Genomic DNA, 13,448 nt, shown 5'->3' on the forward strand with positions numbered 1-13,448 from the left:
GCTCCATTTTGATACAGTAGAATCAGTCAATTCTAGATTGTGTTGGTTTTGGGGAACAGGGATTAAGGTTGTTGGGTTCAAATTTGAAATTGATGTCAAAATTACGTGTTGGGTTGGGATTAGGGCATGTTAATGCTCAGACAGAACCAGTCAAGACTAAACAGGGTTGGGATTTGGAGTTAATGTTTTATTGGGGTGGTTTAGACTTCAGTGGTGTGTATTCAAATCTAAATAGGGTTAGATTTTGGGGTTGAGGTGAAGTCATTGTGCATGTTTCTCGACACACATCAAATCAATCATATCAATTGAATTTTGGACATATTTTCATGGACAAACAACTGAACTCACAACAACTCTCAACAACTCTCATCATCGTTTTGTTGACATTTTTGATATTTTTATTTTAATGTTTTTCTTGTGACACAATTCAAAAGTGACATTAGCCTGGAAAACACTCTCACGTTTAAATAGGAAAACTTTGGGTCTTTGCGAGTTGTGTCCGTCAAGTGACGCCACGACCTCTTGTGTGTCCTCCACAACTCGTGGTGTGTCTTCCAGATCATTCCACAACTCCTCATGTGTCCTCCAAATGACCTCACAACTCCTTGTGTGTCCTTCACATGACTCTACAACTTCTCATGTGTTCTCCACATGACTCCTCAAGTCCGTGTGTCCATATCCATATGGCGCTGCAACTCTTTGTGTGTCCTCCTTGTGACTCTGCAATTCTTTGTGTGTCTTCCACATTGCTCCGCAAGGAGTTCTGTGCCTTCCCCATGACTCCACAACGTATTGTGGCCTCCACATGACTCCACAAGGTATTGTGTGTCTTTCAAATTTTCTCACACCCTTTGTGAGTCTTTCATGCAAAATCACTGTCATGATCCGCGTCGGGCATGACAGGGGTTTTGTTATTGTTTTCGTATGCATGCGGTTTTGTTATTGTTTTCGTCACCTCCTTGCCATGTGCACTTTGTTTTTGTCAGCTGAGTGGGGCGTTTCCCCTCAGCACTCTTTCCTCACCAGCCACGCACCTGTTCCCCGTTAGTAATCACACACCTGATCTCCATCTGCCGCCTAATTCCTGGACTACTTAAGCTTCCCACGCCGACAACACAGTGTCGGGTCATTGTTCCGTGCTACCCCGCTTTGCTCCCTGTTGCCGTTCGATTACGGACTACCTCGACTCGCTTAGTTCATGTTCATGTTCATGTTCATGTTCATGTTCATGTTCATGTTCATGTTCATGTTCATGTTCATGTTCATGTTCATGTTCATGTTCATGTTCATGTTCATGTTCATGTTCATGTTCATGTACTTGTACTTGTCATTGCTTCCGCCCTCGTTCACGTCCCTCGGTCTTGCTCCCAGTTTTTGTTATCGCCCTCGCACAAGTCTAGTCACGTTTGAGTTGTTTTTGATTTCGCACACTGCCCCTTGGTTTGTCCATGTACCCTGGTTTGCCCTTCGGTTGTCACTAATTAAAATCCCTTTAAGTTACCCTTACCCCTGCCTCCTCGCATTTTGGGTCCACCTCCTTCTCGCCGTGCGGCGATTGCATCACCTCCTCTTCTTCGCCGTACGGCGGATCCCGAAAGAATGACCCGACCAAAAAAGGACCCAACGAGAGGCTCACGGCGGTGTCACGAACGCCGCCGCACGGACAACCGCTCTCAGCAACATGCCGATCAGCCCAGCGCCACGTCAGTTGCATTTCCCTCACCTCCAGATGACTTCATCGACGGTCTACCCGTCATTCCTCCCCATCGGATCATCGACGCGGAGTATGAGGACGATCCCACAAATATCGCATACCTCCTGGACTTCCTGCGCAACCCCGTCACATTCAGTGACCAGATTTCGGAACTCCACACCCGCTTTGCTGAGCTGGAAGCGCAAGTGGCCCAGAAAGCGGAGCAGGTGGCCTCGATAGAGGAGAAGGCCAGCTCCGAGCAATCAGCCCGGGAAAGGGTCAAGGAGCTGGAAGCTCAGGTCGCGGAGCTGGAGGCCAAGCTGGAGGAGAGCGAGAGACAGGTTTCCTCGCTGCAGGCCCAGCTGGCCGACCGAAAGCAGGCTGAAGGGGGACAGGTCTCCCGTCTCAGCTGCTGCGCCCGGAGCCCTGTCGCCTCCACGTCAGCGGCAGCAACCCACGCAGCCTCCACGTCAGCGGCAGCAATCCACGTCGCCTCCACGTCAGCTGCAGCAACCCATGTCGCCTCCATGCCAGCGGCAGCATCCCACGTCGCCTCCACGTCAGCTGCAGCAGTCCACGTCGCCTCCACGTCAGCTGCACAGACCATATCGCCTCGTCAGCTGCAGCCTCCGGTGCCGGTCCCTCGTCAGCTGCAGCCTCCAGAGCCGGTCCCTCATCAGGTGCAGCCCCCAGTGCCGGCCCCTCGTCAGCAGCAGCCTCCGGTGCCGGCCCCTCGTCAGCAGCAGCCTCCAGTGCCGGCCCCTCGTCAGCTGCAGCCTTCAGTGCCGGTCCCTCGTCAGCTGCAGCCTCCAGTGCCGGCCCCTCGTCAGCTGCAGCCTCCAGTGCCGGCCCCTCGTCAGCTGCAGCCTCCAGTGCCGGCCCCTCGTCAGCCGCAGCCTCCAGAGCCCCCCTCCGGCTCCCCGCCAGCTGCTGAGCCCGGTCCTGGCTCCCCGCCAGCTGCTGAGCCCGGTCCCGGCTCCCCGCCAGCTGCTGAGCCTGGTCCCGGCTCCCCGCCAGCTGCTGAGCCCGGTCCCGGCTCCCCGCCAGCTGCCGATCCCGGTCCCGGCTCCCCGCCAGCTGCCGAGCCCGGTCCCGGCTCCCCGCCAGCTGCCGAGCCCGGTCCCGGCTCCCCGCCAGCTGCCGAGCCCCGTCCCGGCTCCCCGCCAGCTGCCGAGCCCCGTCCCGGCTCCCCGCCAGCTGCCGAGCCCCGACCCGGCTCCCCGCCAGCCGCCGAGCCCCGTTCCGGTTCCCTGACAGCGGCCGAGCCCCTTTCCGGCGCCTCACCAGCGTCCCAAGTCCCCGATCCAGCGGAGCACGTTGTGCGTCCGTCCCAAGTGCAAGTTCAGGCGGAGCACATCCCGCGTCCGTCCCAAGTTCTCGTTCAGACGGAGCAAATCCTGCGTCCGCCCCAAGTTCACGTTCAAGCGGAGCACGTCCGGCGTCCGTCCCCAGTCTTCGTTCAGGCGGAGCACGTCCTGCGTCCGTTCCAAGTCCTCGTTCAGGCGGAGCACGTCCTGCGTCCGTCCCAAGTCCTCGTTCAGGCGGAGCACGTCCTGCGTCCGTCCCAAGTCCTCGTTCAGGCGGAGCACGTCCTGCGTCCGTCCCAAGTCCTCGTTCAGGCGGAGCACGTCCTGCGTCCGTCCCAAGTCCTCGTTCAGGCGGATCACGTCCTGCGTCCGTCCCAAGTCCTCGTTCAGGCGGAGCACGTCCTGCGTCCGTCCCAAGTCCTCGTTCAGGCGGAGCACGTCCTGCGTCCGTCCCAAGTCCTCGTTCAGGCGGAGCACGTCCTGCGTCCGTCCCAAGTTCTCGTTCAGGCGGAGCACGATTTGCGTCCGCTCCAAGTCCTTGTTCTGGCAGAGCACGTCCCACAGCCGCCTCAGGTCCTCGATCCGACGGTGCTCGTCCTGCACCCGTCTCAAGTTCCTGCCTCGACGGTGGTGGACAATTCCCCGCGGCCCCAAGTCACGTGCGCGACGGCGTCCGACGAACCGCCACCGTTTCCCGCCTCTGTCTCGGCGGTCTTCGACGGCGCGCCGCCGTCCTTCGTCTCTGCCTCGGCGGCGTCTGATGAACCGTCGCCACCTCTTGTCCCTGCCCCGGCGGTGGCCGATGAATCACCGTCACTTCTTGCCTCTGTCTCGGCGACGTCCGACGATGCGCTACCGCTTCAGGTTCCTGCCTCGGCGGCGGATTATGACCAGCCGCCGCCTGCCGCCTCTGCCTCAGCGGCGTCCGACGAAGCGCCGCTGCTCCCGGTTCCGGTGCCCCGCTCTTGCCTCGGCGGCATCCGACGACCCGTCGCCACTGCTCGTCTTGGCCCCAGCAGCGCTCGACGAACCGTCGCCACTCCAAGTTCCTGTCTCGGCGGGGCTCGACGACCAGCCGCCGCTCCACGTTCCTGTCTTGGCGGGGTTCAACGACCAGCCGCCGCTCCACGTTCCTGTGTGGGCAGGGCTCGACGACCAGCCACCGCTCCACGTTCCTGTCTCGGCGGGGTTCGACGACCAGCCACCGCTCCACGTTCCTGTCTCGGCGGGGTTCGACGACCAGCCGCCGCTCCGCTTTCCTGTCTCGGCGACTTTCGACAACCAGCCGCCGCACCGCTTTCCTGTCTCGGCGACTTTCGACAACCAGCCGCCGCTCCACGTTCCTGTCTCTGCGGGGTTCGACGACCAGCTGCCGCTCCACGTCCCTGTCTCGGCGACGCTCGACGACCAGCCGCCGCTCCACGTTCCTGTGTCGGCAACGCTCGACGACTCATCGCCACTCCAAGTTCCTGCCTCGGCTGCACCCGCCTCGCCACTGCTCCAAGTTCCTGTCTCGGCTGCGCCCGGTCCGCCGCCGCTCCAAGCCCCTGCCTCGGCTGCGCCCCTCGACCCGCCGCCGCTTCTCATCTCAGCCTCGGCGGCGCATTCTATGTGGCGATCTTGGCCTCCCGGAGGTACGCCTGAAGGGGCACAACTGGACTCGCTGGGCTGGCCACCAGGACGGCCGCCCGAAGAGCCACGAAGGGACTTGCTGGTCTGGCCTCCCGGAAATCCGCCAGACCGGTCTCGTATCGGGGTGGTGGTCCCACCTCCCGACCCCTTCCGCCCACCCTCGTTAATGGACATGGGGTTCGTTTTGTTGATGTGTTTTTGTGGGACGTCTGGAATCCGTCCCTTGAGGGGGGGGGGGTACTTTCATGATCCGCGTCGGGCATGACAGGGGTTTTGTTATTGTTTTCGTATGCATGCGGTTTTGTTATTGTTTTCGTCACCTCCTTGCCATGTGCACTTTGTTTTTGTTTTGTCAGCTGAGTGGGGCGTTTCCCCTCAGCACTCTTTCCTCACCAGCCACGCACCTGTTCCCCGTTAGTAATCACACACCTGATCTCCATCTGCCGCCTAATTCCTGGACTACTTAAGCTTCCCACGCCGACAACACAGTGTCGGGTCATTGTTCCGTGCTACCCCGCTTTGCTCCCTGTTGCCGTTCGATTACGGACTACCTCGACTCGCTTTGTTCTTGTTCATGTACTTATCATTGCTTCCGCCCTCGTTCACGTCTCTCCGTCTTGCTCCCAGTTTTTGTTATCGCCCTCGCACAAGTCTAGTCACGTTTAAGTTGTTTTTGATTTCACACACTGCCCCTTGGTTTGTCCATGTACCCTGGTTTGCCCTTCGGTTGTCACTAATTAAAATCCCTTTAAGTTACCCTTACCCCTGCCTCCTCGCATTTTGGGTCCACCTCCTTCTCGCCGTGCGGCGATTGCATCACCTCCTCTTCTTCGCCGTACGGCGGATCCCGACAATCACGATTCCCCGTGTGTCTTTCGGGAGCTCCAGAACTCCTTGTCTTTCTTTCACGTACTCATCCAACTGCACTTATTTCTTGTCTGTCTTTCATTTGTCCCCAGAACTCCTTGTGGTTTTTTTCTCGTTTTTTGTTTTGTTTTTTATAAAGCTGCTGACTTAGTTACGGTAATTTCTTGTGTCTGTGTTGCTTTTGTGCCATGCCAGGCCATCGTGAGGCTTTTATTTTTTCTATCGCTCTTGTAATAAAACCAAAACAAGCTTTCTCACCTACTCTTACGACTCGACACTTTTGTCAGCGTTGGGCTCATTAGGAGTGTGTTTTATTCCCACTGCCAGAGGCGCTCATAGTAATTGATGACTCAGCAAGTTGAAACGGGACTATGCATAGAATGTGCACAACATCTGCAGACAACGTAATTCGAAGAAGAACATAACATGTTGAAAGCCTTGGTGTAAGCTTGTGCAGTCTCTCTGTGCCTCACTTCACTCCACGCAAAGTGACAGCAATATGATATATCGTAATTTATTTTTTATTTTTTTTTAAATTGCACTAATTACTATCCCAAGAGAAAAAACATGTGAAACATTCATTAATAACGTTTTTTTTTCATTTTACTATTAATACAAAACATATGAGCCAAAAATAATATAATAAATGTTATTCAAAAGCATTAATGTACAAAAGAGGACATAACAGATATTATGGGAAAATACCAGCCTAGTAACATGTAAAGAAACAACACAGGCGACATACATGTGCAACACAAATTAATTGAAAAATTATCAAAATAAGATAATACATTCAAATTTAGTATTTAAGTCACATATTCCTTTTCATTAAGTGACATTCATAAAGCAGTTAATATTAAGATGGTACAATTTTAATAGTAAACCTTCCTGAAAACATTTTAAATAATTCATACTGTGTGGACCAAGTCTGCTTGCGCTGTAACGCGTCCGTGCATGAACGCTGTTATCCACCAGAGGCTGCTGTCTCTATAGGCACTCGGGCTTGGCCTCGAGCTGCGTGTCGGGATGCACTCGGCCATTTCCGTCACCAGTCGGCCATTTCCGTCAACACTCGACTCTCCAACCGCCGCGGACGGTGGAATGCGGTTGCCGGGAGCCAGTGGGCATTGCCGGCCAGGCGGCGCAGATGTACGCACCAAGCCGGGGGCCCACCGCGACTGCTCGGTATCCGAGTTATCGGAGCGGTTCAGTGGGAAAAAACAGACGTTCGTTACCCCTGCCTCCGTCATTTTAAGAGAAAGCGCGAGGTAGGAATGAGAGCCCCGGAGGAGCCTCCAGCATCACGGAGCCGCGCATTGCAGACACCCGCCGGCAGAGGACCACCACGGCAACTTTTTGGATCTATTTTATCCACCTGCTGTAAAAAGTCCCACTTGTAAGGTGCGTAACAAGTATTTTTCGCTCCCGATTCACGATGGAGGCTGGCTGCGTGCTTGATCCGACACACCTGCTGGTGGGAAGACCACCGTTATGCTACGTCGCCGCCGCCGCCGAGCGAGACACCTCGTCGGTGGATTAATTTTTGGAGGATTGTCCTCCGCGGTGTGTCCCTCCGCCGGTTGCCACTAGCGACCATTCGGTCAACATACTGTGTGGGTGAAGCCTTTAAATATTGTAAATGTTGAGAGGCGAGCATTTGTATGACTGCTGCTATGTTTTAAAACGTCGAATGAATTCATGCTGAGACAGTGGAGTTGTCACACTAATGTTGAAACCCTTTACTGTGTTGAATGCATTGAGTCGAGCATTCGCAATGCTGCACCCATTATTGAGTGAATGCTGGACTCACAATATTATACTGAATATGTTCCTCAGGCTGTGGTAGAGGCGCATTAAAATAATTTAGCTACGCACCTTTTATAGCATGAATGCTGAGAATTATGCATTCAAGTAAACTGCTGCTGTCGAAACGTTGATTAAATTCATGCTGAGACAGTGGAATCATCCCCAAATGCTGTTGTACGTCCAAACCCTTTATGGTGTGAATGCTGAGAGTCAAGTGTTCGCATGACTGCTGCTATGTCAAAATTTTGAATGAATGCTGAGACAGCTGAGCTTTAGTCCTAAAGTGCTACTAATGTGCATTCACACCTCGTAATATGTCACTCTCAGCATTCACACAAATTCTTGCGGGAATTTGTGAAAACCTAAAACTCATTAAATTATAACAACTCCTTGCGTGGCGGAACAATAGCCAACTGGTTACCGCGAAGGCCTCACAGTGCAGAGCTCATGGGATTGATTCCACCTCCGCCATTCCTGTGTGGAGTTTGTATTTCCTCCTGTATTCCAAAAACACGCATGGTTGGTTGATTGGAGACTCTAAATTGCCCCTAGGTATGAGTGTGAGGGCAGATGGTCATTTGTCTTTGTGTGCCCTGCGATTGGCTGGCAACAAGTTCAAGGTGTACCCTGCCCACGGCCCGGAGAGGGCTGGCATAGGCTCCAGCACCCCCCCTGCAACCCTTGTGAGGAGAAGCAGATCGGAAAATGCATGGATGGCTCCATCCATGATACAACCACACCAAGGTGTCAAGAATGCAAAGACAATGCTAGAGCTCCAGCTGTTGTGAAATGTGCTGTATAAATAAAATGTAATTGTATTGGTCTGTGAATGAAATGACATGCAGTGTGAATGCTGACAGACAGTTGACCTGTATTAATTGAATGCTGTTATATCATATTCCCACAGTAATGAGAAATACCTCAGAATTCTGGAACACCAAATGCCTTGACCTTAATCTTTTTGTCATCCTGCCTTCAATAAATACATTAATAGTGCTGCTAATAGTTGACTCGTAGTATTCATGCATGTAAAAAATTGAATGAATGAAATTCACACAGCTTTTGAAGTGGTTAAATGAATTCTTAACTCTCGGTCAAAAATGCGCATTATAGTAATGCACAGAATTGGCATTGACATTTGTCCATTATTTAAGCAAATAAAGAAACACAATGCCGAAAACATGTAACAGAAATGCTGAGACAAATATTCCACCAGTGCATTTCAGAAAGATTTGACTGCTGAGAGCTCACAGTGACAAACATTTTTTCTTCAAAAATTGATTTCTGTGAGACAAGCATTGAAAAGGCTTTTTTTTTTTTAAATTAATGTTCGAATACATTAAACAATTACTGGCTAGGAAAGATCATGTGGTTGAGTAGACCACGCCCGCTACGTACCAGCGTTAATGCTGAGAGTTGAGCAGTCACTCTACTGTTAGTTACTATGTTTTAAAATATCCGTTGTATGCTGAGACATTATAATTATTCACATTTCACACTCATGTTACGATGTCTGAAACAGCATAACTGCAAATTCTAACAGTGGAGCATTTACGCTGGCCTGACACAGTTGTGCATCAAAACCCTTTTCAGTGTGAACACTGAAAGTCGCGCTGTCACATTTCCACAACTTTTACTGAAAAAATGCTAAAAAAAAAACAACAACAAAAAAAAAAAAGAAGCACATTAATTTTACTTCAACTGTGAGTCTACTGAACGAATTGACATCGCTGTGCACCAAAATCCTTTAGTGGAGTGATATTTACTTGTAAAATCCTAGGAAAGTTTTTTCACTTAGAAATTAAATGTAAAATGGAAATTTTACAAGAAGAGTTTTGGAGTACATTTTACAAATTCATCAAATTTAAATAGTCACTCTAAGGTTGAACCCACTTTATGCTTTTGGATACACATTCGATACAGCAAGGAGTACAAATGTGGGAGAGGATCGAAACCATAACCGCAAGGTTGGGAGACAGCCACGCTACACCTGAGCCATTCCACTGCTGCAGTCGCTACTATATTAATGGTGTCAGGTGCAAAACTCGACATCCTACCAAAGCGCCGTTTTTGGCCTCCTTTCGGAGATACCAGCAATACACTCCCACATTACAGCAGACCCATAGCTCAGGTGTGGAGCAACCGTCTCCAAATCTGGAGGTTGTCATTTCAGTCCTCAATCACATGGAGTATCCTTGTGGATGCAATGAGCTATATAAAAAAGTAAAAGCAAACTTCCCTTGAGAGGCAGTGTTTTTTTAATTAAATAAGCTAGTGAAATTTACTCCAAAACTCTTCTTGTAAAATTGACTTAGAAGGTAGTGAAGCGGTGCGGTGGGTGACTAGTTACCATGATTGCCTCACAGTGCAGTCCGGCCTTCCTGTGTGGAGTTTGCATGTTCTCCCCGTGCCTGCGTGGGTTTCCTCTGGGTACTCCGGTTTCCTCCCACATTCCCAAAATGCATAGTAGGTTGATTGAACACTTTAAATTGTCCCGAGGTCTGAGTGTGAGCGCGGATGGTTGTTCGTCTTTGTGTGCCCTGCTGTTGACTGGCAACCAGTTCAAGGTGTCCCCCGCGTACTGCCTGAAGATAGCTGGGATAGGCTCCAGCACCCCCCGCGACCCTAGTGAGGACAAGCGGTACAGATAATGGATGGATGGACGTCTGAGTGGAAAAACTTCTAGATTTTTTTCAAGTAAATAGCACTTCCCATTTTTTACAGTGAATAACAAAGACATTGAAAGCAGCAAATTACGATACAAATTGATGATATTCTTAGAATCAAGATGTATTTGTCAAACCTTGAATGAATGGTGAGACAATGCTTCTATGCATATAATACCATGACCGTGTGAATGCTGTGTCAATCATTCACACTGACGTTGACGCGCATAAAAAACATAGTGTGAATGCTGAGAGTCGAGCATTTACAAAACTGCTTCTGAGACATTATTAAGATGTTACCGTACACAAATACTGTTGTGCATGAATTTTTTTCAACAACTGTGAATATCAAGAATGTCGAGAACATAAATCCTTAGAGTCAAGGATTCACACTGACGTTGCACATCCAAATTCTTAATACTACAAATGCTGAGAGTTAAGGATGCATTTGACTGCTGTTAAAAAACATTTGAGTGATGGGTGCACCATTGTGTGTTACAATCGTGACCTTTGAATGCTGGCAGTTAAGAATTCGCACCGACTGAATAGTGTGTTAAAACACTTTGTCAGGTGAATTTTGAGAGTCAAGCTTTCACTGTCACCGTTGAGTGAATGCTAAAAGACTCAATGTAAATCTCCAAATGCGGAAATTCTGAAAGAATTGACTTTGTTTTTAATTAAAACGTACCGAGTGAAAATTGTGAAATGGGCTTTCGCATGACTTGCTACGCTTCAAAACACTGAATGAAGGCTGACAGTCAATCATTCACATAACTGCTACAATGTCCAAATGCTGATATTGGGGAATATTTATATGACTGCATGAAATACTGTGAATTCTGAGTTAAAAATTTGCATTGCCCCAACCTTTACTGAGTGAATGCTGTGAGATTTGGGTACCCACGGTAAGGCAAAACACTTCCAACTGTGTGAATGCTGAAAGAATTGACATTTTTGCCCACCAAAATCCTTTGTTGAGTGAAATTTGGGAGTCAGACATCCACACAAGGTAGCTATGTGTCAAAATGAGAATTCTCATTGACCCTGTTGCGCATCAAAACACTTTTATAGTGTGAATGATGAGAATTCAGCATTTACATGCCTGCTATTGATATCAGCGCAGAGTCTATGAACGCGTCTGAGTGCTCTCAAAAGGGCCTTGGGGGGTGGCGGTTAGTTTTGTATGGGTCTGGGGGTTTGTAGTCATAGGTGTTGTTGGCGCTGACTATGCAAGCGCTCCTGCTGCCTGGATAACGTGACTATTTTAAATGCCTGCTAATCCACACTAATCTGGCTACTTGGCCACAGTTAACTCAAACCCGGGGACGGCAAACCCCTCCCTCCCACACACACATACGCGCACCCCCCCCCCCCCCCACACACACATATGCACACACACAAACAGACACACACAGACACATAGCCACCATTTTGCCTTGGTGACCCACAAGATGGTGTTTACACCGTGTAATACATTCGTGTAGAGAGCCCCAGACATGACATGAAGAAATTAAAACACAGCCGCAATATATAAATAACGTGCACAAAACGTGCTAATTTGTGGCCACAATGTCTTGCACACAAACAATTATTTGACAAAATGTGTGTAGAGAATGAAAATGATTCATATTTGGGTCATTGCTGGACAGTTAGATAAGCAAAGGGTGTGCTACCTTTATTGCTGTTTCTAGCAAAGGTGCCCTCCATTTGCTGAAAATGTGCAAGTTGTTAAGGGAAATTATTTTAAACAATCAAAAAGACTACTTTGTGGCCACAAATGATATTAATGTCATTCCGGGACATTTGGGTTCGCAAATGGAGCATGCCCTCTTTTGAACATTTAGGTTAGTGGTAGAGGCGTTTTGCAGTTTCTAGCAAAAGTGCAGTCCAATTGCTCACCCACACGTCCTCGTTGTTCATGGGACTGATAAACATACCACTAGTAGATTGTTGGAACAAAATACTACATTATGGTCACACAATTGGTATAATTTGTGTTCAAAACACTAACTTGTTATAATGTGTGCACCATGGTTAAGATAGTTTTAGGTTTTTTACCATAGTCAGTTTATATTTTGTTTAGACATTTTATTTTATTTTTTTATAATTTGGTTAAGTTTAATGAGTATTTAAAGCAACTTTGTTAGTTTTTATTTTTCGAGAATTCTTTGTTTTAGTTTGTTTTTAATATTAGTGGTTGTTCTTTAACAAAGGATATTTTTGCTATATTTACTTTTAGTTAGTTTTATAAACATAAGATGTAGTTTTTAAGCGGCACGGTGGCCCGACTGGTTAGCACGATGGCCTCACAGTGAGAGCCAGCATTGGTCGTGGGTTCAATCCCGGCTCCGGCCATCCTGTGTGGAGTTTGCATGTTCTCCCCGTACCTGCGTGGGTTTCCTACGGGTACTCCGGTTTCCTCCCACATTCCAAAAACATGCATTGCAGGTTTGATTGAACACTCTAAATTGCCCCTAGGTATAAGTGTGAGAGCAGATGGTTGTTCGTCTCTTTGTGAACTGCGATTGGCTGACAACCAGTTCCGGGTGTCCCCCACCTGCTGCCCGAAGATAGCTGGGATAGGCTCCAGCCCCTCCCGTGACCCTAGTGAGGAGAAGCGGGACAGAAAATGGATGGATGGAAGATGTAGTTTCTATTAGTTTTTGTTTTTTTGCAAAGAATTTTCATTTTTTTTTCAATTTTAAGTTTTATTTATTTTGTTAATCTTAGTTTTGTAATTTTCTTTATCTTGCCCAGATGCTCGAACAGTCAAAGTTGTTCATGGGAATAATATTGAAGCCAAATTATTGCAGTATTTTGTGTGTATGTTAAATTTTTTTCTTGCTCAATATTTAGTATATTGTGGCTACAATTTAGGATTTTGTTGTCTCAAATTTGTATTTTGTGGCTACTCCTAGTCCTTGGCCAGTCTGGGGCACTGTAAAAATGGCACATTTGACTGTTGGACTGCAAAAAAAATAAAATAAATAATAATAATTTTTCACGTGTTCCAGCTCTACGGCCAAAGAGAAACATTGACTCGGGAATGAAATGTCATGAAAAAAGCCTCCTGAGATTCATTACCTACATCTAAACTCATAACAAGGTACAAACATGCACACACACCTGCAAACATACGGAATGTGTGTCACTAATGTATGTGTGTCACCAACAGTCTGACAAATCCGACAGCGAAAAAATGTTTTACGGTTCTTCCTCTGGGGCAAGCATGTCCCTGCCCTCCAAGAGCCGACTGAAGCGCCAGAGCAGGACCTTCACGCAGGTATGCATGCATACGTGCGCGCACACACACCCCCACACACACGCACATGCACACACATTGTGATATACATAATGTCTCAGAATCCTGATGTGCAATAAAAATAGAAAATTATGAAAAGGCTCAATCAAAATTTTGAAACAACCCTAATATTATTACGATTCATTCATTTTGCTGTGGGATTAATGTGCTCTGTG

At 48.6% G+C, this 13,448-nt stretch overlaps 1 protein-coding gene across 3 annotated transcripts in view; it reads left to right on the plus strand.

Annotated features, from left to right (window-relative positions):
• Positions 1-6,511: 6,511 nt before the first annotated feature.
• radil (Ras association and DIL domains) overlaps positions 6,512-13,448 on the plus strand; it is a 37,014-nt gene continuing 30,077 nt past the window's right edge. For 2 of the 3 annotated variants that reach the window (XM_088303309.1, XM_088303310.1), the window contains exons 1-3: positions 6,513-6,900; positions 12,986-13,077; positions 13,147-13,254. In XM_088303309.1, the coding sequence (XP_088159435.1) occupies positions 13,171-13,254 (84 nt within the window). In that variant the 5' untranslated portion in view covers positions 6,513-6,900; positions 12,986-13,077; positions 13,147-13,170. Of the gene's footprint in view, positions 6,901-12,985; positions 13,078-13,146; positions 13,255-13,448 lie in introns of all 3 variants that reach the window. The other variant, XM_088303308.1, reaches the window with a different exon arrangement.

The sequence above is a fragment of the Idiotropiscis lumnitzeri genome, chromosome 8, assembly GCF_059441095.1.
Source record: "Idiotropiscis lumnitzeri isolate Australia: NSW breed Sydney's pygmy pipehorse chromosome 8, RoL_Ilum_1.0, whole genome shotgun sequence".
Lineage (NCBI taxonomy): Eukaryota > Metazoa > Chordata > Actinopteri > Syngnathiformes > Syngnathidae > Idiotropiscis > Idiotropiscis lumnitzeri.